General features: G+C 41.4%; 2 protein-coding genes across 2 annotated transcripts in view; both read left to right on the forward strand.

Annotated features, from left to right (window-relative positions):
* Nucleotides 1-1,650: 1,650 nt before the first annotated feature.
* On the forward strand, nucleotides 1,651-14,326 carry RP2 (RP2 activator of ARL3 GTPase). Its single transcript, XM_063126317.1, has 5 exons — nucleotides 1,651-1,861; nucleotides 6,833-7,498; nucleotides 9,090-9,204; nucleotides 11,852-11,937; nucleotides 13,046-14,326. The coding sequence occupies exons 1-5, from the start codon at nucleotides 1,727-1,729 to the stop codon at nucleotides 13,127-13,129; spliced, it is 1,086 nt and encodes a 361-aa protein (XP_062982387.1). The 5' UTR covers nucleotides 1,651-1,726; the 3' UTR covers nucleotides 13,130-14,326.
* Nucleotides 14,327-20,905: 6,579 nt separating this feature from the next.
* The window catches only part of JADE3 (jade family PHD finger 3), a 42,266-nt gene continuing 36,907 nt past the window's right edge, over nucleotides 20,906-26,264 (forward strand). Inside the window, exon 1 of the mRNA XM_063126318.1 lies at nucleotides 20,906-21,047. The gene's annotated coding sequence lies outside the window, so the exon portion shown is untranslated. The remainder of the gene's footprint in view (nucleotides 21,048-26,264) is intronic.

Here is a 26,264-nt window from a genome sequence, read left to right on the forward strand (position 1 = left end):
TGGGATCACAGTTCCAACAAAAGGGGAAGTATCTCTTTCCTCTGGCATGATGAGTTGACCCCATCCTCTGTACCCAAACATCACCATCTACTGGAATTGCTGCTTTAGCACTGAAGATATGATGATGGAATGTGGGCTTTTCAAACACAAATCTTAGGGTTGCTTAGGGTGCAATCCTATGCATGTTTAGACAGAAAAAAGTCCTAAAAGTTCTAGCATTCCCCAGCCCAGCATGTCCAACATGTTGCATACGTACATAGTGACATTACTAGTTCCATTCCCCCTCAATGTAATCAGATATCGACCATAGCAGGCAAAATAGATAAGCTACATAGTGAAAACCTACTAGTACTATATTGAGCATTCAATCCCATAAAATTTATTGCCGTTCTTGGGGCTATAATTATGGTCAAAAAAGATTCTTCCCACTGACAAAAACCTTAATGGTTGAAATGTGTTTGGGTTTGGTCAATAAGTATTAGTATAGCCTAGTGTGTTAGAATTGTATTGGAAAGTGCATTGTGAAACCAGCAATGTTGCTATGTGTGTATAGAACATGTTGGACTGTCAAGTTTTGTTTTTTTTGCATAATTTGTATTTTAGACTAGTTTTTTTTTATTAAAGTTTGTTTTACTGTAGCTTTATTTTTATCTTAATTTACTTATAAGCTTCCTTAAACGCATTTTGGTTTTTCTTGTAGAGTTTGGCTTAAGATAGAACCTTCACATTGATGATTGTTTAGCCCTTTAAACAACCCAGTGGTTTGCATGTCATGCTCAGAAACCTACGAAAGAACTGATTATGGGTTGCTGAGAAAAAGCAGAAGTTGGTTTGTGCACTTCAGGCAGTGCATCCGCTCTCCCGCATTCATCCCCAATAGCCCATGAGTTATTGTGTTTTGCGAACCAGATCATTGAGGGTGAGGGCCATTGAAGGTGCCTTGCCCAAACGGCCCTCAAAAGCCTGGAGCTGAACATTTGCTGGAGTATTACATATAGATTTGTGAGAAGGCTATACATTAATATATAATAGTAGATAGCTGGCATTTATAGTAATATCTATGATCCTTTGTTAGACCCTGAGAAATGAAATAAAATGTGTTAACAAAGGCTCAGAAATCACTCCTCCCGTATGTTAACTATTGGGCAGATAATTTTTTTAAAGGTTTACAAGAATTTGGCCCTGGGACCTATTGTGAATATCAGAACTTTTTTGGGGGTATGTGGACACAATGCTTCTGAGCGAATGTAGAGTATCCCCCCATAGCTGTTGTCCATACCCTGGAATTAGGGACAAGGGCGTCCAGGGCTAAACGTTAGCACTTATTTTCATAGAAATGTACTTTTACATTCTAATTTCTGAAACAGACAGGCAGACAGTACGACAAGAAATAGCGGTTTCTCTGACGATTTGAACTCGACACTTCTCTCCGGGGACAGGATAGAGGGTGAAGGCGTGGCTTCATATTCGCCAGCGAGGCTGATTGACGGAAATGATTCGAGAGGCAGCGCGCTGATGATTGGTTGCAGGCTCCCAGGAGGGGGAGGAGCCGCCGTCGCCCTGGGAAACGGGTGAGGGAGAAGCCGGAAGCGGACGCTTAAAGCGGAGGGCGGGGCCCCGTCAGGCTTATTCAGTTAGCGGGAGGCGCTGCGGGTGGTTACGCTTACGCGGTTTGAGAGGGCGGCGGCGGATTTAGGGCGCGCTTTAGCGGTGGGTGAGTGGGACCATGGGGTGCTTCTTCTCCAAGCGGAGAAAGCAGGCCAAGGAGCCGAAGCCCAACGCGGAGAGCGGGGACCGAGACGGCGCTGCGCCCCCGGAGGCCGAGAAACAGCCGCAATACAGCTGGGACCAACGACCCAAGGTAAAACCATGGCGAGCGCCTTCCAGCAACCTCAAAAGAAGCGTCCGGCCCAAACGTTACTTCTGAAACAGGGTCCTCTCCTCCCCCCCCCCCCGCCCTTAACTTCTCTATCATCTTAATTCAAGTACTGCTTCTATCTTAAGGTTGCAATCCCACTTAACTGGGAGTAAGAGCCGTTAAACTCAATAGGACTTAATGTTGAGTAAACATGTAGTGTGGGATTTCTTTTACTGTCACAGAGCTGGAAAAGGCTCCGGGAATTGTTTGTTGTTGTTTTTAAAATTGAAGTGGTTATTGTTTAAAAATTGTATTTATGCTAGCCGTACTATGTGGCAAGCCGCTTTGTAAAGACTTTTTTCCCTTGAAAAGAGGGATATAAATAATGGATTAGATACCTGCCATTCGTACCCTTCTCAAGCAATCGACCCTGGGGGGGGGGGGGAGACGGGAGACCCCGAATAACCCCTTCCCGAATAACCCCTTCTTTATAGCGTCCTTCCTTAACATACCCAGTTTGCAAGGATCCCTGCATTACTCCTTTCCTTCTATGAACGGCACATGAGCCATGGCACGATAAATGCTGCTAGTAGCTTCTTGTGATGGGAGATTCAAATACTTAGCGGAACCTCCCTGTGATTTCAAATATGCTTCTGTGGACGCAGTGTTGCTTATTTGTAGTTAGCCTTTAAACACTATTGGATCATTCTGCTATCCTTGCGGAATTGGGTGATCAGTGAGTGCATTCCCTCCACCTTTTTCTGGATGGTGATTTTTTTTTCTGGCCAGTGTTCCAGCTGGAAAGTTATTTAAACACAAATCATACTCAAGGGGGGTGGTTGTAGTAGGCTGATATAGTAAGCAGTCTTGGCAATTGTGAGGTTGACTGTATTTCTATGTTAATGGAAATGTTTTTCTGTCCTTCTCTCATGATAGTGTGAAGTTGTTGGTTTTTTGCACATATCTTCTGGTTCCTTTGCACTTGCTTCCTGTTACTCTACATAGTTTACTACTTGCCTTTCTTACTTCTAAGGTAGTTAAAGGGAGATATCTGTCTTTCCCTAATTCTTTAGGCTCTTCCTTACAATATCAAAACACTGTTATAAAAGACTAGCTGTGGCATAAGCTTTTGTGGTCTAAAAGCTGATGCCATCAGATGCTTGAAATGTATTCCACTTCATGGAAGCTTGTGGCACAAATCTGATAGTTGTTAAACTGCCACAATGCTCTTGATGGATTTATCTTGCGAGAAGACTAATACAGCTATCATTCTGGGCTTGAATCTGGGGTAGATATTGAGCCTGGTGGTGGTTCTGGACTAAGAGTGCACCAGAATAACTTTGTGTGCAAGATGAAATAGTTACCTCCTGTTTCATTTGTTCCCCACTAGCCTTCCCTGGTGTATAGGAATACAGCAGCACATAGTCGCAAAGGCTGCTGTTATTCCCAGAGGATTCAGTGTGTGTTGATAATTAACTGCGTTATTTCCACAGCCCTATGTAAGCTTCTCTCAGACTATGTAAATCTTATTTTAGGGGGACTTCAATATTTTTATTTAGCTATCTTGTACATTAGGCACTTGAAATTATATAAACATGGAACATTTTAATAATGTTATGGTGTGCTTTTTGGGTGACTTCAACTGAGTTAACTTCCACATAGTCTTTGACTCACTTCCTCTTGTAATGTTACTAGTACTGTGTAGTTTGCAACTGATTGCATGCTAAGGATCATGTGAATCTTAAGGATGTTCTGGTATATGAGTTGTTATCAATCTGGATGATTAATTGAAATGAATGCACCAAAACTTTTCTTTTCATTGCACAAACTGACAGTGTGCTAGGGAGAGATGTAATATATTGGAAGTAACTAGGAACAAACATACAGTATGCTGTTAAAGTATTCAGGATGGATTTTAAAGGGTGCCTCTGCATATTACATCTTAATGTCTTTTAACACTGTTGTTTAACTAGGTTGCCCAAGTCCAGTTCCCTTTATATGCCACCCTTTATTCATAGTGGTTGAAAGTCTTGGGCCTAATCTACACCAAGCAGGATATTGCACTGAAAGCAGTATATAAAAGGCAGGAGCCATACTACTGCTTTATAGTGGTATTGAAATGCACTGACAACTGTTGGGGCCCATTGACACATACCATATACTATTTTCATACTGCTTTCATAGTGCATTATCCTGCTTGGTGTAGATTAGGCCTTGGAGTTTTCTTGTGTCTGTTCTTGGATGGATTTAGAGATTTCATGGTGTGTATGAATGCAGTTGCCCATGTATTCCAGGAAGCAGCGGTCTCACTTAAATTTAATGGTAGAAGCAATAAAACATACAATTGGACGTGTTGCTTACTTTCACCAGCTATGCTGCATATTCCTTAATTTGCACTCCTAAGTGTGTGACACTTAGCTCATTAAGAAAATAAGCAGTATTTCCAATGACAGTATGATTTACTGTTTCTTTTATTTGAAACTTCTCTAAAGCAGTACCTATTAAGGGATATGAGGGTCTCATTAATTAAAGTAACTTGATTTGTAAGAATGGCTACATTTCCTTTATTTAAATAATTTATGTCAGAGTATTCTGAATCAGAGTTGTAGGAACAATATTTTTGTTTAAAAAGTTCACTATTTTTTTAGATTTTTAATCTTTTTACCCAAGGACTGACATATGTGGGGTACACTTTATCTGGACAACAACCCTGGTAGGTCGTTTAGGCTATAAGAAAGCAAGCTGACAAGACCTAGGTGAAGAACAGAATCCAGGCCCCTCTTGTTGAAGACAATCGACTCTATGCAACAGGCTCTCAAATTAATTTTTTAATGACTGAGACTGTCTTTGTTTGATTTAGATATTAGAGTCACTAATTGACCGCTTTAAACTGAATTCTTCTTTAAAACCTATAAGTCCAAAGTGTAAATTACAGGCACAAAGTCTTTGGCTACCCATTGTTAAAAGGCCAGATGCTGTTCTTTTTTATTTCCTTACTTGACAGGGAACAGCATTCCATGTTTAAGGCCTGAAATCTTACTTTTTTTTTTTTGACAAAATATAAATGGCTTGAATTTGGAATAAATATTAATTTAGCTACCTCCAAACTTTCCCAGGTTCCACAGTTGCTCATTGCAAGCTTGTTCTGAATGCTTGAGCCTGGATGTGGGTGCTATTTGGTTCTACTAGAGATTTTTGAATTTTAAAAGCAAAGGGGGGGGGATGAGAGATGGGCTAATGGTATTCTGTGACTTGTTAAAGTAGTTGTGCATCCATATTCTTTTAAATGTTATATTTAACCATGGCCAAATGTCCTTTGTCACCCAAAGCTTTCAAGTGGATTACTTCAAGCCATGGGTTTAATATGTTCTAATACTGTGGAGGAGGGTTGGAATTAAGGTAAAGGAGGCTTCTTGCTAAGAGAGGCTTCTGAAATGTTGCAGTGTGGAGTGCTCCTGCTCAAATTTTTAGCCAATCAATCCATTCCTCCCCCCCCCCGAATATCTTTTCTTGCTGTTCTAACATAAGTTGGGCAAGTTAAAAAGAAGTGGATTCAGCAAGTTACACATTTGCTTTCTGTACAAAGAGGTGGTATTGCACAAATCTTAGCTTTGGTATCTGTTTTAAACTAGGTGCTGCTCTTTGTTCCTTGAGCTTGATATTTGAAAAAAACTAAACTAGATTGGTACAGTGTTTCAACTGCACTCTTGAAATTGCCAACTCTGAGAAGGAGAAGGCAGAATGGAAACAAAAGCTGGCATGATACTGTTCAGCCTTAGCTGGCTGCTGTTTTTCCATTGGACCCATTTTGCCAACTCTAACAGAAGAATTCCACTCATGTTTTGGGACAAGAATGACAAATGTGATACAGCTTATATGTCACTGAGCATTTTTAATGTTGTGAATAACATTTTACCGGTATTACATTTTGTAGACAATGCATAGAAGACCAAGGAATAGAAAATTTAAAATCCTCATTTTGTCATTGTATCCTTTCTCTGGTTATAATAGGATTTGCTGGCCATAACCATACTATAGCTTGATTATTATTATTATTGTTTCTACATCATTTCCATTAAGTCTGGACATGATGTATATTTGTAATCTTGCCATACCAATGGATAAAGCATAAAATGACTTGCTAACTATAGCCTAACACTTCCTAAAAAGTATTTTACCCCTAAAAAAATTATTTCTCCACCCTTCCCTTTTTAACATGAATTTAGTTTGTATATGAAGTTGTAGACCTTGAGTTGTATCCCATTTTAGTCCTACTTAGAGTAGCCTAAGACAAGTTAGATTAACATTGGGTACAACTCCTTAGCATAAAGTACAGAAGCACAGTTATGCAACTTGTTTTTTTGAAAAGTTCTTCATCACTATATGGATCAGTAAAGGTCTGTATGTTAACTTCATTTCATGGTACCGTTTAATATTTGGCAAGAAAAATATTACATGTCAGTCAAAAGCTTATGTGTTTCTTACAGAAGTTGTCAAATTAGAAGAACTTTCTTTACTTGCATCTCTTAACCTTGGAGAACAGGGTAATTGCCTATACTTACATAAAGAATATAAACTAAATACTTGCTTCACTAAATCTTAGTCTAAAAGGCATACTAAAGCAAAGATGATGCCAGATATCCTATCCAATGTAACACAATGGGCAGTATCCAATGGGGTACCTAGCCCCTGCCAATTCTTTCCACAACCAAGATCCACCACTTGTGCAATGAAGAGTTAATGCTTTTGAGAGGAATCAGAAATGGGCAAAAACACTAGTTTCTGGAACAGGGTAAGTCAGTGGAGCTCATATAAAGGAGCTCTGCCAACCTGTCCTGATCCAGAATCTAGTGTTTCTTCTAGTGTTGTATCAGGACTTCCTGATCATTGTACGTGTCTAGCCTCTTTCTTTTTAAACATTTCTTATCGATCAAGTGTGCTGTCTTGCTATATGACATTCTGTTTTTGTTCCAGATTGATCCTAAAGATTACATGTTTTCTGGACTCAAGGATGAAACAATAGGACGTTTGCCTGGGAAAGTTGCAGGGCAACAGTTTGTTATTCAGAATTGTGAGAACTGCAATATCTACATCTTTGACCACTCTGCTACAATCACGATTGATGACTGTACAAGCTGCCGAATTTTTTTAGGACCTGTAAAAGGCAGTGTGTTTTTCCGTGACTGCAAAGATTGTAAATGTGTAGTGGCTTGCCAACAGTTTCGTACCCGGGACTGCAGAAAGTTGGAAGTGTTTCTGTGCTGTGCTACCCAACCTAGTATCGAAGCTTCTACAGGTGTGAAGTTTGGGTGTTTCCAATACTACTATCCAGAGCTGGCTTCGCAGCTGAAAGATGCGGGACTGAGCATCTTTAACAACACATGGAGCAATATCCATGATTTCACACCAGTCTCAGGAGAGAACAACTGGAGCCTTCTACCTGAGGATGCTTTAGTTCAGGACTATGTACCACTGCCAACTACTGAAGAACTGAAAGCTGTAAGGATTTCAACTGATTCCAACAGAAGTATAATTCCAATAACACAGGGAAGACGTCAGAAGCACAGTGAGGAGTCTTGTTTGGCGGTATTCTTTGGTGGGGATTACACAACAGCTAATGCTAGAAAGTTAATCGATGAGGTAAGAAGCACTTTGCTGTTTCTCATGTTTTGACATGTATTTCTTCTGAAAACGGTTTACCTTTCCAGAATCGGGGAGATGAATCCTATGGCACCTAGAAAGAGTATGGGGTTGGGTGGGCATAGGATACTTCATATTCCTGTATCCGAGATTGGAGACACCGCTCTGACCTTGTACTCAGGTGCTTCCCCTTCACAGCCAGTGCTGAGAGAGCCATGCTGGCTGTCCCTCTGAGGTTGCAAAAGTGACATTGGAGGGAAAGGAAAGGGGGCATGCCTGTGGCTGGGGATGGGATATCTTACAACATATCCCCAGGTGTCCCCAGCCTCCTTCCCTTCCCAATGTCTCAGCTAGATGAGCAAAAAAGCCTGTCTAGCAAAAACGCAGAGCGGGAGGAGTGTGGAGGTGAAGTTCGCATCTGCCGTGCCTCCCACTGTGCTTTGAATGGCAATTAACCTCTGAGTTAGGATTGCATCCTAAAGTGCTAAAGTTCTATGTAGCTTCTAAGTGGCTGCTCTATAATTGGACCAAGCTCTGAAGTTCCACATCTGCGTTCCTTGCCCTGTAACATGTGTTCATATGCTTTGTAGATTAGAAAAATATAGTGTTGGGGGTGGGATGGAGGAACTGTATGGTGGTGTCTGAGAATCTTGATGTCACAAGATTATCCGATAGCCCACTTATTTCTATACTCCTAGCCTTTGAAAAAGATAAGCAACTGCAAGGACAATCGGATAAGATCATATGATCTGTGACTGGGGTGGCATCTGAAGCTAAGGAGATCAGGAAAGATGACATAGGGAGACCACCAGGGACTCAGACTCCCTTTTGGCTTTTGAGACTGTCAGATCATGTGGGAAAAGCTGACACTTTGTATCTAATGTCTACAAAGTTTCTGAAGAGTTCTAATTCTGTGGCACAGCACATGTGGACTTGGATAATACAGTAAAATATAATAGAATTTAATATTTAAGAGAACTTGTTCTTAGTTACTTCTTTTTGCTAAAGGAATAAACCATCAAATTGCCCCGCTTGTAATTTTCACAATAAGAGCAAATTGTTGTACAAAGTATAATGGCAATATGTTAAAAATATCCATAAATGGCATGGACTTGATTCTTAAAGCAGTTAAGAATCAAGTAAAAATGAATGGCTGCCTGAAATTACTTTGAGCAAATCTAAATTAGGTATTTATACAGAAAAACAGTTTAAACTGAATTGATTGCCATTAGTGATGACAGACTACACCCACTAATCCTATCCGTCCCACTGACTGACAGCACCATTTTTGGTTTCCTTGTCTTGGTTCCAAACTGTCTCTTAATTGCACAGAGTTCTTGCTTCACATTTGCCTATTTTGCAACTGTGGTTTTACCCCTTTGTGCATGTTACATATAGCTGTTGATAACCTAAGGAGCAGATGAATGGGATGACTATAGTGTGAAGAAACAGCATTAAAACCCCAAAGAAGAGCAAGCGACTTCATATTCTAACAGGATTATTTGAGCATCAGCCTTTATGCATTGCAACATTTTACATGATATATCTAGCAATTTAATATGCAATTTTAATTCTTGTTGAAATTCAACAGATGAATGGCAAAGGCTTTTGGCTGGTACAGACTAAAGAAATTTCAATGAAAGCTGATGATGCTCGGCGAGTGTTCCAGGAAAAAGCTTCTGAATTTATCCCTTTACTTGAAAATGGTATGGCTATTTTGCCTCTCTTTGCCTCCTACCTACTTGGAATTCCTAAAGCAAAAGATAATGAGAATTGAAATGGCACTGCATACAAACTTTCATAAAACTCAGTTTAGGCTCACTGAAGATTGGTGTAGAATCAAAGCATGTTGGGTTAAATTTGAATCGGACACCTTAATAGGCAATTCTCAATTGGTGTAAAATGTTCCACATTCTGTTCGTAACAGCATGAGATGATATCTAGTAAAAATTAAATGTACTTAAGGGCTATTACTAGGTAACGTTTTAAGAATAGGGTAGTTGAGTAATTTCTTTTCAGTCTGCCCTACATAGGTAAAATATTTCTTCTACATCAGTTTGATTTATTTTATATCAAGCAGTTTAGCTCCAGAACTCCTAAACTGGCCCAAATAGAATTTAAAGTGAGACTTAAATGCCTATAGCTACCTCCAGATAATTGTTTTGCTTTTAAAGTTAGTAGTAGTAACTACCCGGCAGTAACACAAAAAAAAGAACATACTGCTTATTTTGATGTTACAAAATTTAAATTGGCGTGCAAAACTTTTACAACTCTGAGACGCATCTAGTGTCTGCTGGGAAACGGAGGGGGGAATATGCATGTTTGTGCACAGTGCAAACACGCGTGCATGTACCACCGCTAGTGGGGCATGAGGTATATCCACAGCAATAGTGCCTTCTCACAAGTAAGCAGGATTGAATTACTCAGTAGTAGCTTCTTCCCCAGGCCCCCTCCCCCTTAGATTAGTTCCCCATTGATACTGTTTCATATATTTCCTGAACAATGGTGTATATCCAATCTGGGGATAGAAGCTGGTGGGGGATCGGCTGGACTGTGGGGAAAAATGGGTGGGATGTTGCTGTCTGGGAGTTGTCAAAGGCTGCTTTTACCACCCTTACAAATGTTTTATTTATTAATTTATTTATTATATTTCTATACCACCCAATAGCTGAAGCTCTCTGGGTAGTTAACAATTTTGCAGTAGTGCTGGGAAATGGAGTATGAATGGATAAAAATAGGTTCCTTCTGGCAAACTAATCTTGATAGTGAATGTACAATAAAACAACACATTGCACAAGAACATGAGCTTAGTTATCTGGGTGCCTAGCATATAGGGAAATGGAATGTAAAATGGATTTCGTAGAAGCCAAGGAAGAAGATTGGCTTTTTTGAAATCTTCTTTGATTTTAATCCCATTGAGGAGATGGACTGTCCTCTTACTCTTAAGTGTCACATAAAATGGATGGTGCTAGATTAAAAAAAAGTATCTCCCATGTTTCTGCATTCATGTAACAGACTTCTGCATTTTATCTACCTAATTTCTCTGTAACCCACATCTTGCTTTAAAGCTCAACACACTACACTTCCCTATCTCATGCAATACAGGCACTTCAAATGGTCTCGCTTCTGCTTGCACAACAAAATGTAGTACTGCACACCCTTTGTGTATAATGTGACCTGGACTGCAGGGAAGATTGTCTTCGTGGAACATCCTTTTTTTCCCCCATTGGTAGTTGGGAATGCTTTTATTTATTTATTTATTTATTTATTTATTTATTTTATTATAGTACTTTTATCCCACCCTTTAGCCAAAAAGCCTTTCAAGGTGGCTTACAAAAATATTTCTTAAGACAGTCCTTGCCCACAGGCTTACGATCTAAAAAAAATAACACAAAAGGAAAGGGGATAGGGAGGGAGGGAGGAGGAGAAAAAAGAAGCAAATTCAGGCACTTGATTCTTAGTTTGCAATACAGTATCAGTAGATGCTTATTGGAACAAGCCTTGCTTGTTCAGAAGCAGTTCACTAGCTGTCACCTTAGCAGAAACCTTGTTCAGTGGCCTGCTGGCTTCCTTACTTCTAGGAAATAGGTAATCTGTAGATTCTTCCATTTCTAATGGAGAACTGCCCAGACAGGCCAGTTCTGCACAGGATGAGGCTGGAGTGAACCCTTCAGGGCAGGCTTCTTCAGAGCTCGCTTCTTCCACCTCATTTCCAGTTGTACCAGTGGTGGCTTTGCTGGATCTCCTGAGGGGCACCAGTGATGGTGACGGCTAAATGTTCTCCCCATGTGGGCATTCGGGAATCTTGTCTTTGTTTCCATCCATCTTTTCTGTTTCAGTATTACATTCTCCCTAACCTGGTGCACTTGTCTCAAAGTTGTAATATGGAAGAACAAAGTCTGTGGAGGCCTCGTTTTCTTTCTTAGTCTCTCGCCAAAGCATGCACTTTTTCATTCTCATCACATTTGCAATGTCCAGGTTATCTTTAAATAGGGAATTCTGTGCTTCTTGGATTATTGCAGACATAATCTGTGTCTTCAGATTATTGACTGAACATGGAGCTATATTTTTCATGACAGCCGAAAATCTTGTTCTAATACTTTGGTTAATAAAACTTGCTCAATCAGTTTTTCTATGGATTCCCAAAAACCCTCTTCTGAATTGTCTAGGTAATTGCAGTGCTAGAGAGTAATTGGGTATTAGGTTCTGAGGAAAATCACTCTTATTTATTCAATAATAAATAAATTCTACTTGAAAATAGGAAGCTGACCTCACATCCCAATAAAATATGTTCTAATCCAACACATTTGATATGCTACCAAATGTTAAAAATACAAACACTTCTTTTTCTAGGTCCTGTTGTTGCTCTAGAGTTCAGTGGAGATGGTTCTGTAACAGCTTGCCAAGATATTGTTGCTAATATATTCAGTGGAGCTAAGGTGAGTGGTGGCAGACTTTGTTTTGGCACAGTTGTGATCATTTGCAAATTGCTGTACTGTGTTGCTTTCTTCTCTCAAATAGACTTGTTCACAAAAATTGTTCACTATGAATCCATTTTGTGTTGATTTATTTAAACCTGCCTTTTTTCTTTTATCCTGTCATTTTCCCAAGAACCTCATGGCAGCATGCAGAACACATGCTTCAACCCTGTTGGGGAAATTAAGTAGAGACATGATGAGTGTCCCATCGTCACCCATTGAGCATCATGACAGGGTGGAGGGTTGAACTTTGGTCTCCCTTTGAACTTTGGTTCTTGGACTGAACAATAAACTGCATATAAATCTTATTTACCATCCTTTTTAATATGCTGGATGTTCTCAATTTTGAAACTTAAGAGGATTAAGACCATGAGAGATTTCTACTGGGGAAATGAGATCCTGATGTGGGGCTACTGAGCTAAAATCTCTTGATTACAAGCATTCATAATGGCTTCAGTGTTACCGTAATCTTGGCTTCTGGCCAGGATTTAGCTAGCTTTTAAATTTTAGTTGATTTGTTAATAGCATGAGTGCTTTAACAATATCATAGAATCATAGCATAGTAGAGTTGGAAGGTGTCTATAAGGCCATTAAGTCCACCACCTGCTCAATGCAGGAATCCACCTTAAAGGATACCTGACAGATGGCTGTCCAGCTGCCTCTTGAATGCCTCTAGTGTGGGAGAGCCCACAACCTCCCTAGGTAATTTGTTCCATTGTGGTCCTGCTCTAACAGTCAGGATGTTTTTCCTGATGTCCAGCCGGAATCTGGCTTCCTGTAACTTGAGCCCATTATGCCGTGTCCTGCATTCTGGGATGATTGAGAAAAGATCATGGCCCTCCTCTATATGACAACGTTTCGTAAATTTGAAGAGTGTTATCATGTCTCCCCTCCTCTCCTCAAGGCTAAACATGCCCAGTTCTTTCATTCTCTCCTCATAGGGCTTTGTTTCCAGCCCCCTGATCATCCTTTGTTTCCAGCCCCGATCCATTTTTAACAAAAATTATCAGGTTCTGGGCGACATGCTTACATTTTTAAGAATGCCTTTTCTTTTTATCCTAAAATACAGGTCTTTGTATCAGAGGACAAGTCAACTGCTTCTAGAGAAGTAGACAACTTCTATAACTTTGCTGATATGCAGATGGTAATGTGAAATAAACACAAGCATCTTATTGAGCAGTGACCACCTTGATGGTTGAGATGTACATTAGGTTTGTATAGCACTCTGAATTAATAGTCAAATGTTTGAAGGAAAGTAAGAAAGTACCAAAACAGAATGCATCCCACAGATACTATACAATTCAAGTACCTTTGCAAACCTCTTTTAACGTGACTATTTCTAAATGTTGCATACAATATTTAAACGTTATGGTAAGCAAAATATAATAGCCCTACAGAAGTTAGAAAGCTGGCACAGGTACACATTGGTTTTGGTTAACATTAAACTGATTTGCAACTAAAACCTTTACTTCTGAATGAACATAAATTCACTTTTATTGGTGTTGTCAAAGTTACATTCAATCTGATTTTCAGTGGAAGAGAACTAAGCGCTTTCTGACTGAAATCAAGATGATTGAAAAAATTTAGTCAATGGAGAAGTTTTTAACTTTGGCCGGGTTGTTTCACGTATTTGTAAGTACTAGCGATGATAAATCCAGTTTAATCTTTTGCTTTCAAGTTGCAGTTCTACACTGACTTTCAATATCTAGCAACTTTGGTGGTTAAGTTACAGCAGCTCAAGAAGTAGGGTTTGTAGAAGCATGCAGGGTTAGTGCTTCTGTTTCTGAGGCAAGCATCCAACATAGGGATTTTTAGCTCTTGCTGCTGGTGCCATTTGTGAATCTCACTTTGGATTCTTGTATGAGGCATCTGTCCAAATGTTTTGAATTCATAAGAAAGCGGGACTTGTAGAAATGGAAAAATTCTACTTTTGATTCCCTCCTTATATAAAGCCAAGAATATAAGCTTACAGCTCCTGCCTCTGAATGACCAAATCTGCCCTGAGACATCAGTGAGTGTCAAATGACTTGATTCTGTTACTTTGGCCATCTGTAAACTTTTAATTGTGCAGATGACTGTATATCTAATATTGAAGGAGGAAGTATCTGCAGACTTGAGATGGTTTAGGATGGCAAAATAAAGATGACTGAAATTGAAGACCAAGCTAATAATGCAATCAGACCATTACTCATTCTGAGTGCTAGAATAAAATTTATGTTTCTTAGCTATGCTGAATGTGGATAGCACCTTGCTTTAAGTAAATTGAGTAAATATGATACTCAACAAGGACTGTAGCTGTAATGAGTTTTAGAAACTGTGATGTGTTACATAAACTGTAAAATTTTCATTTTATTTCCTTTTCTGCAATCACTGTTTAAATATGTAAATAACGGTTCCTTTCATATATTAGCACTTTATGCTGGATAAAGATGACAAAAATTTTACCTGAGACTTTGTAAGAAACAACTTTTTAAAAAAATCAGAGAAAATTTTGCAATGTGCAAGGGGAGCCAATTTGTCTAATCAGTGAAGGTTTTTTTTATGACACTTACTTTATTTTATACTATCAAAATTGAAGGAATCTATATAATTTCTAAATATTTGTGAATTAATGTAAGAATATTGCTTATTAATGTAAAACTGATCAGTTAATTGTTTTGCTATCATGCAGTAAGTGCTTTATCAGGTTTTTGTGCATTACTGCTTTTATATGCAGTTTGTCTAGCATTTGTGAAATGTGGTTTATAATAAATATTTAAATAAAAATGCCCCTTATTTTTTTTAATGTAGAATGATTCATTGTGATCTAAACAAACCTATTCAATATTATGTATATGCAATTTCCAAATCTGAGTAAGAATCATCTGATGCCCTAATCATGCATATTTAACCATTTCATGTAGAAATTGCTGGATCTAGTACTGCTGTGTTTAATAACAATGTAGGGAAGTAAGCCTGATAGGAAGGTGTAGTTTCAGGGTTAGGTTGGAGGCCTAAATGTGCTTCGAGAAGAAATGCTGCTGCTACTATGTTTGATATTACCCTTGCTGAAAAGTTCTTTTCATTTTGGGAACTTGCAAGCAAACTTGGATTTGGGTTTCCCTAATATATTAAATCAGTTTGGGACTGCATGTGTATTTTACACTCCATGTGTAAAATAGAAGTTATTGGCCTCCCTTCAAACCAAGCCTTTGACTTCTGATACTGTTCAAATAGTTCCTTATAGCCTGTTCTAAAAAAAAATCCCTGAATTGCATTGGCCTCTGACAACAGCAACCAAAAGTAATGAAATTAACAATTCCTTCTAGAGCCAGATCTTAAGCATATCTGTCATGGGGCTGTTGCTGTTAGATATACAAGAGGGTTACCGAGCAGTGAGCTGGATTGTGAAATGTATGCAACTTTCAAGACACAGCAAAACCTGAAGGAAAAATTGTGCAAATTTCAAGGCAGAGCAGGAAAACAGAGGAAAATTGTGCAAATTTCCTAGCAATAGATATTCATTTCTATGCACTTGCTGAACCAGAAAATTTAAAACTTTATTATTTTCATGGGGGGTGGGGGATTTTTAAAACATCCATCCTGAGGCAGAGGGTATTGAGAAGGGATGAGGGACAATGTCGGTGCCACTAGCAAGATCACTAGGACTAATGGGTTTTCACTGCTTTTGCTGGCCAGCTCTTGAGCCATTCCCACCAACCCTGGTAGGTTTGGACATCATGAAAAGCCTGAGAAGCTATCCTGAACAACCCTAATACAAGCAATGGGTTCTCAGGATGGCTTGTTTGTGAAAAACAATCCATGATGGAGAAACTGCTTTGGGTTTTGACGTCATTCTATGCCATCATGCAACTACCCATCAAAACAACCTGCCGTGGCTTAGCATGGCATGCAGATCATGACTGTCTCCGGGTGCATTTGAACGACACAATAGCCAACCCTGCCCTTATAGTCCACTCCATGGATGACTATAGCATGTTGCACTCGGGCAACATGCTAATAAGTCGTCCATGGAGTAGGCTATAAGGACAGGGTTGGCTATTGCCCTCTGCTCTCCCCACCAAATGGCGTTGGTTCCCCCTTATCTTATTGGTGTGTTGCCATTCTATGGGGAGAGGTGGAGGGGAGACACTCCCTGCCTCCTTCCAGCTGTCAGGGGAGCCGATTTGTCCACTGATGCTTGCTGCAGAGGCTGTGTAGGGAGATGCGCAATGGCTGTTTTATTTATACTTTGTATTTTGGTATTCCCTCTGGCGAGAGGAGTATTTTATTACGTTTCTGTATGCATATCACCTAACTGGCTAATAAGCAATAAACTGTTGCTGTTGTTGTATATGAATATACATAGAAAATGTGTGTTCTGCTCATGCTACCATTCCCACTAGGATTAGACTTCAAAACATTTTATTTGATTTCACCCTGAATTTGGGGGGGGGGGAAGTAAAATCATCTCCAATGACATGGGAAAACATTATAGTAGAATGAAAGTTGCTCAAATTGCATACAAGCATTTCAAAAGGTTTAAAACATATTTTGGATTAATACAAAGGAACAGCTCTTGGAAAATTGTGGCAATGATCTCCCCATTGACATCAGGTGAGCTTCTTGCATGGAATGTTTCTGCAGACAACTAAAGTCATACTTGTTTGCCTAGACATATGATCTTCAGCAAAAAATCATATAGATGGGGGATAGTGAAGCACTTCCTAATAATTTTTATAAGTCCGCGTCTTCATTTTTAACACAGTAACTTGTTCTTGTGAGGGTTCTAACTATTTGATTATTTCCTGAAGAGTTCAGACCTGATTTAAGTATGAGGGACAACACCATCATCTTTTGCTATAATATTCCCTATGGAAATTAGTCCAGCAGGCTCCTTTGAAAATACTCAAGGTCAGTTGCATTTGCTAGTTCAGTTCTAATTTTGCAAGCTCTTCATGCTGCTGATGTTGCCCTCGACTTTGCACTAGAAATGTCTAGCAAATTGGTCTTGCTAATGAAAGTAACCTCATTTCAATCCTTCTAGAGCAATCAACATTCATATTCTCATCTGTTTACTTAGCTCAATATGTCTTTGAGATAAATAGGCATGATTGTAAAGAATTTGCATTTTAAAAACTTGACCCTTAAAGTAGCAGGTGAATAAATTGCCTGCCTATAAATTACATGCATGGTTTGGTATGCAGTATTGAGATAGTTGTGCTCAAAAATATATGGTTGTGTATCTTCCAAACATTCCCGCTGAGTAGCCTCTTGTGTGAATTTCTTATATAGAACTGTGCACATCTTCACTGTATCAAAACTATCTTCATCTGGGGGTGGGGGTGGGGGAACAATGCCTTAGGCTTCAACTAGCAGACCTCAACTACCCATCACGAATCCGGAACGACCTGATCCGCCTGCACCAAAGGTGGATCCGAATCGGGTCGGGGAGCTGCGGATCAAGGCGAAGCGGTTCGCCTCCATCCGGAGCTCCGAATGCAGGTAAGTGGGGGGGAGTGGGGCTCACCTGGTGCCGCTGCAGTCTGTGCGGCGACGGAGCCAGGGGAGGGGGGCTTACTTGGGTCCGGTGCAGGCTTCAACTGAGGCCCAGGCCTCAAAGCAGAAGCAGGCCACGGCCTCAGTTGAAGCCTGCGACGGAAGCAGGTAAGTGTGTGGGGCTTTCCTGGCTCCGCAGCCGCGGTCCGTGTGGTAACGGCGGAGCCAGGTAAGGGGGGAGGGGGCTTATTTGGCCCCCATTTTGTCCCCCGCCACAGAGGCAAGTAATTAGGGAAGGGAGGGCAAAATCTCGATCCGCTCCTCTGGATCTTGCTCTGCGGAGCGGGGGAAGGTCAGATCGACCTGAAGCTGTTTGGGCCCGATCCGAAAGTTCCAGATCGGGCCAAGAAGCAGTTTGGGGGGGGTCCATGCACAGCTGTACTACACATTGCCTTTTTGCCTGAAAGTACTTCCAAATTTCAATCAATAGTAAGGGGCAGACTTGCAAATATGCAGGAGTAGAGAGAGATGAGGCAATATTCTTACTAATATAATGGGCTATAAAACTATAGTTGGTAGTGTGTACCTTCTGCAGTATGGACCCAATTGCCTGCTGTAGAGCTCCAGCAATGGAGAATTGGGGTTCATAACTGATCAGTGAGATTGTTTGGTTTAAAATGCAACATGCTTGTTCGTGGCCTGAGATGGGTGAACTGTTCTGCTTACTGAACATGCTTCTTACTGGAGTGGGGATTTGAATCCAGCTCTCTCTACTCATGACACTGGCTCTCAGATTTTATAAAATGCTCGGAATCTTGTCAGCTGTACATCAGGAGGAGTGTATTTCTAGATTTGCTAGCTTTTTTGTTTTCAACCTTATTCTTATAGCCATGTCCATATTGTATATTGCTTTTGTAGTTTGAGAGATTATTATTATTTATTACATTTATATACCGCTCCATAGCCAAAGCTCTCTGGGCGGTTTACAAAAGTTAAAAACAGTGAACATTAAAAAGAAATATACAAAATTTAAAACCATAAAAAGCATAAAATACAAACAAAACCAGACAATATCCATTTAAAAACAACTATTTTGGGGTCAGTTAAAAAACTCAGCATATAGAATCATAGAATAGCAGAGTTGGAAGGGGCCTACAAGGCCATTGAGTCCAACCCCCTGCTCAATGCAGGAATCCACCCTAAAGCATCCCTGACAGATGGTTGTCCAGCTGCCTCTTGAATGCCTCTAGTGTGGGAGAGCCCACAACCTCCCGAGGTAACTGATTCCATTGTCGTACTGCTCTAACAGGAAGTTTTTCCTGATGTCCAGCTGGAATCTGGCTTCCTTTAACTTGAGCCTGTTATTCTGTGTCCTGCACTCTGGGAGGATCGAGAAGAGATCCTGGCCCTCCTCTGTGTGACAACCTTTTAAGTATTTGAAAAGTGCTATCATGTCTCCCCTCATGCTGTTAAATGCCTGGGAGAAGAAAAAAGAGACAAGATAAAACATTTTTCACCCTCGTTTTTGAGTCTTCCTAGTTATCAGGCTATCATTTTATTTCCAGGAATCGCCAATGCTTTTCAAGTGGTGTGTGTGTGTTGAGCTTGAATACCCATCTGCTTCCCCTTGATGCATCTGAAAATCAATTCTATCTGCAGCTTCTTATAATTAGATGAAAAGTTTAGTAGTTCCAGTTATCCATTAGTAGATCATTCCTTTATGGACAAAGTACACAACTCCATGTTACCTTCAGCATTGTTGTTTCACACATGGGAGTCTCCATTCATGTAAGTGACTGAATATGAGTCAGCAGCTTTCTAATGCAGCAATTTTCTTAATGTCTGACAGAGAATGGGAGGAGATGGCAGTGCTGCAGCATATTTTACAAGCGGCTCCAGCTCTTGTTTGCTTACATCACTGGACTGCTATCACTGTTCAATAGGTCTTCCATGTGCATTTAAATTACCTGCCTTTGGCAGTTTCTCCATAAACTATTGAACTACTTACTCTAAAGCAAACTGAAGGTAATAGCATATCTGTATGGAGAGATAAAATTAATAGCACCAAATTCTTTGACTCTGTTCAGAAGACACCTTAAACCACGGCGAATATAAGGCACCGTGGTTAAAGGTGCCTTCTGCACAGGGCCTCTGTGAACTTATGAAGTATTTACTTCTATGTAAATTGATACAAGAATTACACTCTTATTTTAGCACCAGCTTTCATTAAAACCTGTACTGTTGGTAAAATCTAAAGTGTTACTGGACTAATATTAGTAAGCACCTAAGGATGTGCAAGTATTGTGGTACTGCTCTAACAGGAAGTTTTTCCTGCTAGGGATGTGCAAGTATAGTCGTCTAGTTGAGAACTCTTAATTCTTGCTCTGTTTCTAACTTATATTAACATAGCTTTCTTTGAGCCATAATTCCTTGTCCACTTCTAGAACTGCACTTTCCCTCTTCATAGCTTGAGCAGAGGCGAGACTCTCTGATTTCTAAGGAAAGTACTTTCCCTACCCTATCATCTCTTGAGCAATTGTACTTAATAGTCTGTTTCCAGGACCTGTCTTGTGATTTCCACCGCTTCAAGAATCGTTATTACTGTCAAGAGGCGGAGGGTTCTTCAAAACCCTACTTCTTACATGGCACAGGCGCGCTATATAGTATATACACAACATCCAAGTGGACATGTTTTGTGGGGGCATGACTAATGTTGGAGGGGGTGGGAGAAGGGAGTTAGATGAAATTCTCCTTGCCTGCATGTGGTTGGGGAAGCAAGCAATGAATGTTCAACTTAACGCCGTGAAGGGAGAAAGGATACAGTTAAAAACAGAGGAGGGGGGGGGGAAGTTCCTCTTAAACGGCTGTAGGAATACACTGGATTATCGAATAGCTTGGTCTTCAAACCAACAAACACAGTAGGAGTTTATCCTTGCTTTTGTAATGAAAAGTAGAGATCTAGGGGGCGACGGTAGATAACGTGCGGCCGAAGTCCACGGCGTGCTACTTGAGAGTAGGTCCCTTTGAGACTTACTTCCAGGTAGGCATAGTGTCGAGCTGCGCAGCATGTAGAGGTCAGTGCATAGAAGCAAGCAAGCTGCAGAGGGGTGGCGATAGGAGCTTCTCGCAGCGTGCCGGTGGCAAGCAGCACCAGCAGCCGGGCAAAAGAGAAGAGCTGGAGCTTCTGCTTGCAGGGTGGAAGAGAAGGGAAGGGGAAGAGGCGGAGCCTGGGAGGCAGCAGTAGCAGCGGCGTTGGTGTCAATAATACAATAGGGCTCTTGTGCCGCCGCCTGGCCTTCCAAGAGTGGGAGGCTGCAAGGGCAAGGGCCTGCTCGTCGTGCAAGCACGGGGGGGCGGCGAGGAAGTGGGCGGCGGGTGCCCAAGGAGGCGACATGGCGAAGGGGGTGGACGGGTCGTAGTCGAGGCAAGCGCCGGCCTCGGAGGACGGAGTGGAAGCGGGGAAAGGCTCTGCGGCTGAGGAGGAGTCGGAGAGAGATGAGCGACGCGAAATAGCAGCGGCCGCCTGAGCTGCGGGCCCCGGTGCACGCGCACGCCGTTGTTGCAGCTGGTGCCGCCCGCTTCAGAGCCACAAGGTGAGCGGCGGGCAACGGAGCGCCGCTGGTGGGACCGGCGGTAGCTCTGCCTCGCTTCAGGGCTGTGTGAAGGGAGGGAAACAGGACGAGACCCGTTATATTATCATTTCTAGAATGGGTTTCCTTTTCCCAGGCGCAGTTAGAGAAGTGGGGGGCGGCGGGGGGCCGGCTCCAAAGAGCTCGCCCGGCCTAGGTGGGTTGTGGAGAAAGCAGAGGGGCCGAGCCGGCTCTAGGCCGTGTTTTGGGTGGCGCTTTACCAGCATTACCAATCTCGCCGCCGCGTTGCGTGACCCCTCCCGTGCGCAGGCGGCGTTTGGCGCCAAGGCCTTGGGGCTGGAGTCACGCTGGCGGGGCGGGAAGGGGTAGAGCAGCAATGAGGTGAGCGGGGAAGAGGAGGAGGAGGAGGAGGAGTTGGCGCCGGCTCAGGTAGAAAGGTATCCGTTTGCCGTGGTGGGGCACGTGATGGAATGTATCCGACCGTGCCCCTAGCCATGTGGTTGGTTGTTACTGCCCCCCCCCCCTCGCCCAAGTTCTCTTCCCTCTCTCACTTCCCCATCTTGGGCTATATTAGGGGTTTGTGTGTATGTTCACATGTAAATAGGAAGGAGGAGGGCGTGTTGGAGTGCATGCGTGTTTAAGTCATTCCCTTGGTCTTTAAGAACAGCCTTTGTTCTTAAAACTTTCTCTTCTGTTTTCTCTTTTATTGCCTTAAGGCAGCACGCTTGTCAGGTTGGCACCTTCTCTTTGGCCCATGTTATACTGGCAATGTAAGAAACAGCTCACAGTCGCATTGTTAATATGATTTGGGCTGCCGCTGCTCTAAATGTGTATACAACCTTGCTTGTGTATGTAGAATTTTTTGGAAGAAAGTGCATGTTTCACTGAGCTCTGTGTGTAGGTGTTCTGTGGATCACTGTTAGTGTGGCTGCCAAAATGACCTTGTTTAAGACTACGATCCTATGCATGCTTACAAGAAATAAACTCCATTGAACTCACTTCAAATATACTTGCATAAAACTGCACTGTAACTCAGATCTACTAGGTCAGGGGTGAATAACTCTCCCCCCCCCCCCGTCCAAACAGGACTACAGTGAAATGAAAGCCTGACCAGTTTTGATTACATTTCTTGGCTTGTGACCAAGTAGTTTCTAATGGCTATGCCTTCTGTGTCTAGGCTAAGGAAAACACCATTACAGATACAGAGATGTGAGTTCAAGATCTATATTCTTTACCACATTCTATACCTTCCCCAACCACACATATAACCCAGTACCACAGAAGCACTAATGTGGAAGCCAAGTAATAGTACTTTGGGAAGTGAGCAATGTATAGTGTTGTGGAGACATAGGGGCGGTGCTCCCATATACAAACAGCCACCGCCTCTTTTCAGCAGTGGAGGTGATTATCACCTGAGAAAATATTAAATGTGTTGGTCAGTACAGACACAGTTACTTCCTTGATCATGGTGGTTGTTAAAAATTGAGCTGCAGTTGTGGAATTGGCTGCTGATTGACTTCCTCTATGGCCTAGTTTCATGAGAAAGTTCGCACATATCTTTTGAGGTGCCATGCTTGCATGTAAGGAAACTGGCTGTGTGAACTAGCCCATCACTTCCATGTTGCTAGAGTAGAAATGAAAGCTACTATAACGGTTCAATGGGAAATTATGAATTGTTAAGGAAACGTAAAATAGGTATTTATATCTAGCATGTTTTGAAAGGTATATATTTATAGTAGAATTTTCTTTATCACTTTGAAACTTCCTGATGAAAAGCTTTTTCCTGAGTTGAATCATATTGACTATTTCTGCAAAAAATAAGGGGCTGCTATTTGGTTTTTTAAAAAATGTACAACAACATTAGAATTTGTTCCTCTCGGGTTTGCAGTTGTACGTATGGAAAGTCAATCAAAGCTACTTCACATTCCATTGCTTTTGTCATCTCTCTCAATATTTTTGATACTTATAGCTTGATCCTATTCCGATCTTGCATTCACAAGCATGTCTCACTGGGTTCGGTTGGGACTTACTCCAAGTAAACATAAAGGGACTGTGGCCTCAATTACTTGCCTCAAAACTATTGTGCACTATTTGATCTAATTTGCAATCCTACTCTCACCCTGATTCAGCAACAGTAGGGGGAGATTCAGGATGGGGAAGAGGCATCCTTCCTACAAGGGTGTGGTTCTCTCTGCCATGGTAGCAGTTCTACCTGTGGAATGTCTGCAGTTCAAAAGCTACCACCAGTGGTGTACCCACTGATTTACCAAGTATAAAACACTGAATTGCGGGGTTGCAAAGGCGGGGTGTTGCTGGCTTTGGATCCACTGGGTCCAAAGCAGCTCCCTTCTTCTGAGACAGAGCTGGATTGGGCTCCTCAGCTAACTCAGGCTTGAGCTTGTATAACTAATTAGGACCATGGTCCTGGGGGATTTCAACATTCATGCTGAGGCTGCCTTAACAGGACCAGCTCTGGCCTTCGAGTCCTCCATGACAACCACAGGGCTGACTCAATTTGTCACTGGCCCAACATGGAGACTTACGGAATTCGAGCAATACCTGAATGCTTTGGGGAAATTTTCAGCAGCCAGAGCCAGCGATTCTGTCAAGAGCCTTGTCGCACAATGAAATAGTGAGGTGAGAAGGGCCATTGACACAATCTCTCCTGCGCTCTCTTTTTGATACTGTGGAGCTTGGAATGCCCCTGGTTTACTGGGAATCTCCTGACAATGAAACAGGTCAGAAGACAGCTGGAGTGTAAGTGGTAAAGACTTATCATGAAGGTGCCTGAACACTGTAAGAGCGTATAATCGTGCCTACTGGATCAGGGGAGTAGAGAATGCATCACTGTGTGATGGGGTGGTCCTTGCTGCTTTGAAGGAGGCAGTGGTGCGACCACTCCTGAAAAAAGCCCCCCTCCCTTAACCCAGAAATTTATGCTAGCTATTATCCAGTTGCAAATACCCTGTTTTTGAGTAAGTTGCTCGAGAGAGTGGTGGCGTCTCAACTGCAGGTGCCCTTGGATGAAACTGATTATCTGGATCCATTTCAGTCTGGATTCAGGCCTGGTTTTGGAATGGAATCAGCCTTGGTCACCCTGATGGATGACCTTCTTCAGGAGAAAGACAGGGGGAGTGCAACCCTGTTGCTTATTCTTGATTTCTCAGTAGCTTTTGATACCATTTCCCACGATATCCTTCTGGACCACCGTTGGGAGTTGGAGGCATTGTTCTACAATGGTTAGACTCCTACTTACGGGGTTGGTTCAAGAGAATAGCATTGGGTGACTGCACTTCAGCCTCATAGCAGCTGAACTGTGGCATGCCACAGGGTACCATCTTGTCCTCAATGTTATTCAATATCTGTATGAAGCTGTTGGGAGTGGTTATCATGAGATTTTGGACAAGATGCCACCAGTATGCTGATGACACCCAGCTCTCTTTAACATCTGAATTAGGAGAGGCTGTGCACGTTCTGAACTGGTGCTTGGATATAGTTATGGCTTGGATGAGGGCTTTGTGAACCGCCCAGAGAGCTTCGGCTATTGGGCGGTATAAAAATGTAATAAATAAATAAATAAATAAATAATAAACTGAGGCTGAATTTTGATAAGACAGACACCCTGTGGATTGGTGGTTCCCAGGTCCGGGAATTGGGGTGTTTGCCTGTTCTTGATGGGGTTGCACTCCCTCTGAAGGAGCAGGTCCATCATTTGGGGGTGCTGCTAGATCCATCTTTGTCACTGGAGACCCAGGTGGCCTGGAGCTCCCATTATCAACATCAGTTGGTACACCAGCTATGCCCATTCCTGGATAGGGATAGCCTAGCCATGGTCATTCATTCACTGGTAACCTCACGATTAGACTACTGTAATTCACTCTACGTGGAGCTACCCATGTATGTGGTTCGGAAGCTGCAGCTTGTGTAGAATGCCTAGCCCTGCCCACATAAAACCTGTATTGACAGAACTACTACTAACATTGATTCAGGTTTGTTTGTCCAGGAATATCAGTGCAGAGTCTATATTAGTCTTCCCTGGAATATTGTGCTTTGTGATCAAGATGGTTATTGCAAAGGTTGGGGTGTGATGTAACAAAATAAAATGGGAGCCTATGGAACACTCTACATTTCCAATGAGAGATTGTACACTGGATGCTACCAGATACATACTTTTATTTTTTCAAAATACATTTGTTGATCATATGTGAATTGTACTCTTATTCATTGTGATCAAAAATCACCTTACCATGCCATAATTTGAATTGCCTATTATGATCCTTAATGTGAACAACATTGCATAAAACTTATGGTGTTTGTTTATTGATGCAGCTATCTATGCTAAAGGAGTTGGGCATCATGTGTTACAACCTAAATTGTATCATTGGTTGTACTATGCGGCAGGGTCTTGCTATTTACTGTTTTACTCTGTACAGCACCATGTACATTGATGGTGCTATATAAATAAATAAATAATAATAATAATAATAATAATAATAATAATAATAATAAGGCTTTTGTACTAGTGTTTTTTCTTTATCCACATTTTCATGGTAGTCACTGGTTAAATAATGTGTTATTTGTTCTATTGATTCTGTGAGACTATACTGATTACTGTCAACCTTGGTTTTGACTAATTGTTGGTGGAATAAGTACTAGATGTAGTTTACTGCAGTGTAATTTATTTTGGTTTTATGTGATTTTAAAGTTTTAATCTGGATTTTATGGTTTTAGTTGTAAACTGCCCAGAAAGCTTAGGCTATTGGGCAGTATAAATATGTAATAAATAAATGAAATAAAAATAATGTAGATAGACCACTACATCTTTATCCAAATCACATGGGTCAGTGACATGAATAGGAAACTGTTTCCAAATCTGGCACTTGTGTGTGTAGGAGCTTTGTTTTTTTTAAAAAAATCTACACCAGCAAGCTAACACCAAAGAATTTCTATGCATAGGCATGTTTTTATTACAGTATCTGCAGGCTGATAAGATAATGCCAAAATTGCTGTTTCAGTGGAAGTGATCAAACTTGCAAATGGCTTGGCCTTATTAAAAGTCCAGAAAATTATTTAAAAAGAAGAGATTTTAGTGGAGCAGTTTAAAGCCTCACATTTGCTGCAGCCCTCTGTATTGCCTGTGAATACATCCCATTGACATCAGTAGGTGTTACTTGTGAACAAGCATGTAGAGGAATGCAGCTTTTATGTACTAAAGACTGA

This window comes from Elgaria multicarinata, chromosome 5 (genome assembly GCF_023053635.1).
Source record: "Elgaria multicarinata webbii isolate HBS135686 ecotype San Diego chromosome 5, rElgMul1.1.pri, whole genome shotgun sequence".
Taxonomy (NCBI): domain Eukaryota; kingdom Metazoa; phylum Chordata; class Lepidosauria; order Squamata; family Anguidae; genus Elgaria; species Elgaria multicarinata.